The 792-nt window shown below is 49.0% G+C and overlaps 1 protein-coding gene across 1 annotated transcript in view; it reads right to left on the bottom strand.

Moving 5' to 3' along the window:
• Positions 1-792, bottom strand: part of LOC104404637 (guanine nucleotide exchange factor VAV2-like) — a gene marked incomplete at its 5' end in the record, with an annotated part of 84856 nt that overhangs the window by 3814 nt on the left and 80250 nt on the right. The window contains 4 exon segments of the mRNA XM_010013112.1: position 1; positions 3-47; positions 139-226; positions 328-444. The exon segment at position 1 is cut by the window's left edge and continues 93 nt beyond it. Coding sequence (XP_010011414.1) covers position 1; positions 3-47; positions 139-226; positions 328-444 — 251 coding nt within the window.

Below are 792 nucleotides of genomic sequence, written 5' to 3'. Positions count from 1 at the left end.
TTGAAGCTCTCCTTCAGTGAATGGCTCTGGTAGTACTCGACCAGCTCCTGGGAAGGATCAGAAGCACACGCTGTCTCTTCAGTCCTCTGAGTGACTTGCAGGGACCCTGTGCACTCTAAAGAGGCTACAGAAACCTACCAGCAAACTTTCAAACTTCTTGGCTTCCGTGATGTGAATCCAGTTGTCCTTCTCCACCACCTTGATGTGCTTCACCTCCTCGTTGAACCTGCGAATGGCAGCAAAGGCACTCAAGGAAACATAGCTGCGTGCCCCAGCCCCATCTCAGCCTCCACGAGCAAGACTGAGTAACAGTGAAGTATTTCTCACTTAATACTGATGGCAAAGCGCTCGGCCTCAGCCGGCCGCTCCCGGATCAGGTAGGTGCCGCTGACATGGGACTTGAGCAGGTTGTCTGTCTGCTGCCGCTCCATGTTCCCTGCGAACCTGAGCCCAGAGGTTAACTAATGCATTTAATGAACTAAAAATTAATGTGTATCTTTAAAGGAGGCATGTTTGAGACAAAAAGATGCATGTTTTTTTAAGGCTACAAAGGTTGAGAAGGCAAATAGAGAAACAGGTCTCATCCAAAACTTCAGGAGCAGAAAAGAGATACACAATGAGCTGCTCAGGCACTGAACAGGGAGGGTGAGTGATGCAGAGTGCAACCTCTTCCCTTGGACGTATCTTACACCTAGAAAATCCCACTAATCGGGAATCAGTCCCCAGGTAAATGAGGCTTCAGCAAGAGCTGGAGAATGGGGATAATTCAGACTCCTGAATCTGCAAACCTCG

The sequence above is a fragment of the Nestor notabilis genome, unplaced genomic scaffold (assembly GCF_000696875.1).
Source record: "Nestor notabilis isolate BGI_N333 unplaced genomic scaffold, ASM69687v1 scaffold22034, whole genome shotgun sequence".
Taxonomy (NCBI): Eukaryota; Metazoa; Chordata; class Aves; order Psittaciformes; family Psittacidae; genus Nestor; species Nestor notabilis.
Note: the sequence above shows the minus strand (reverse complement) of the source record. Positions and strands in the feature narration are given on the sequence as shown.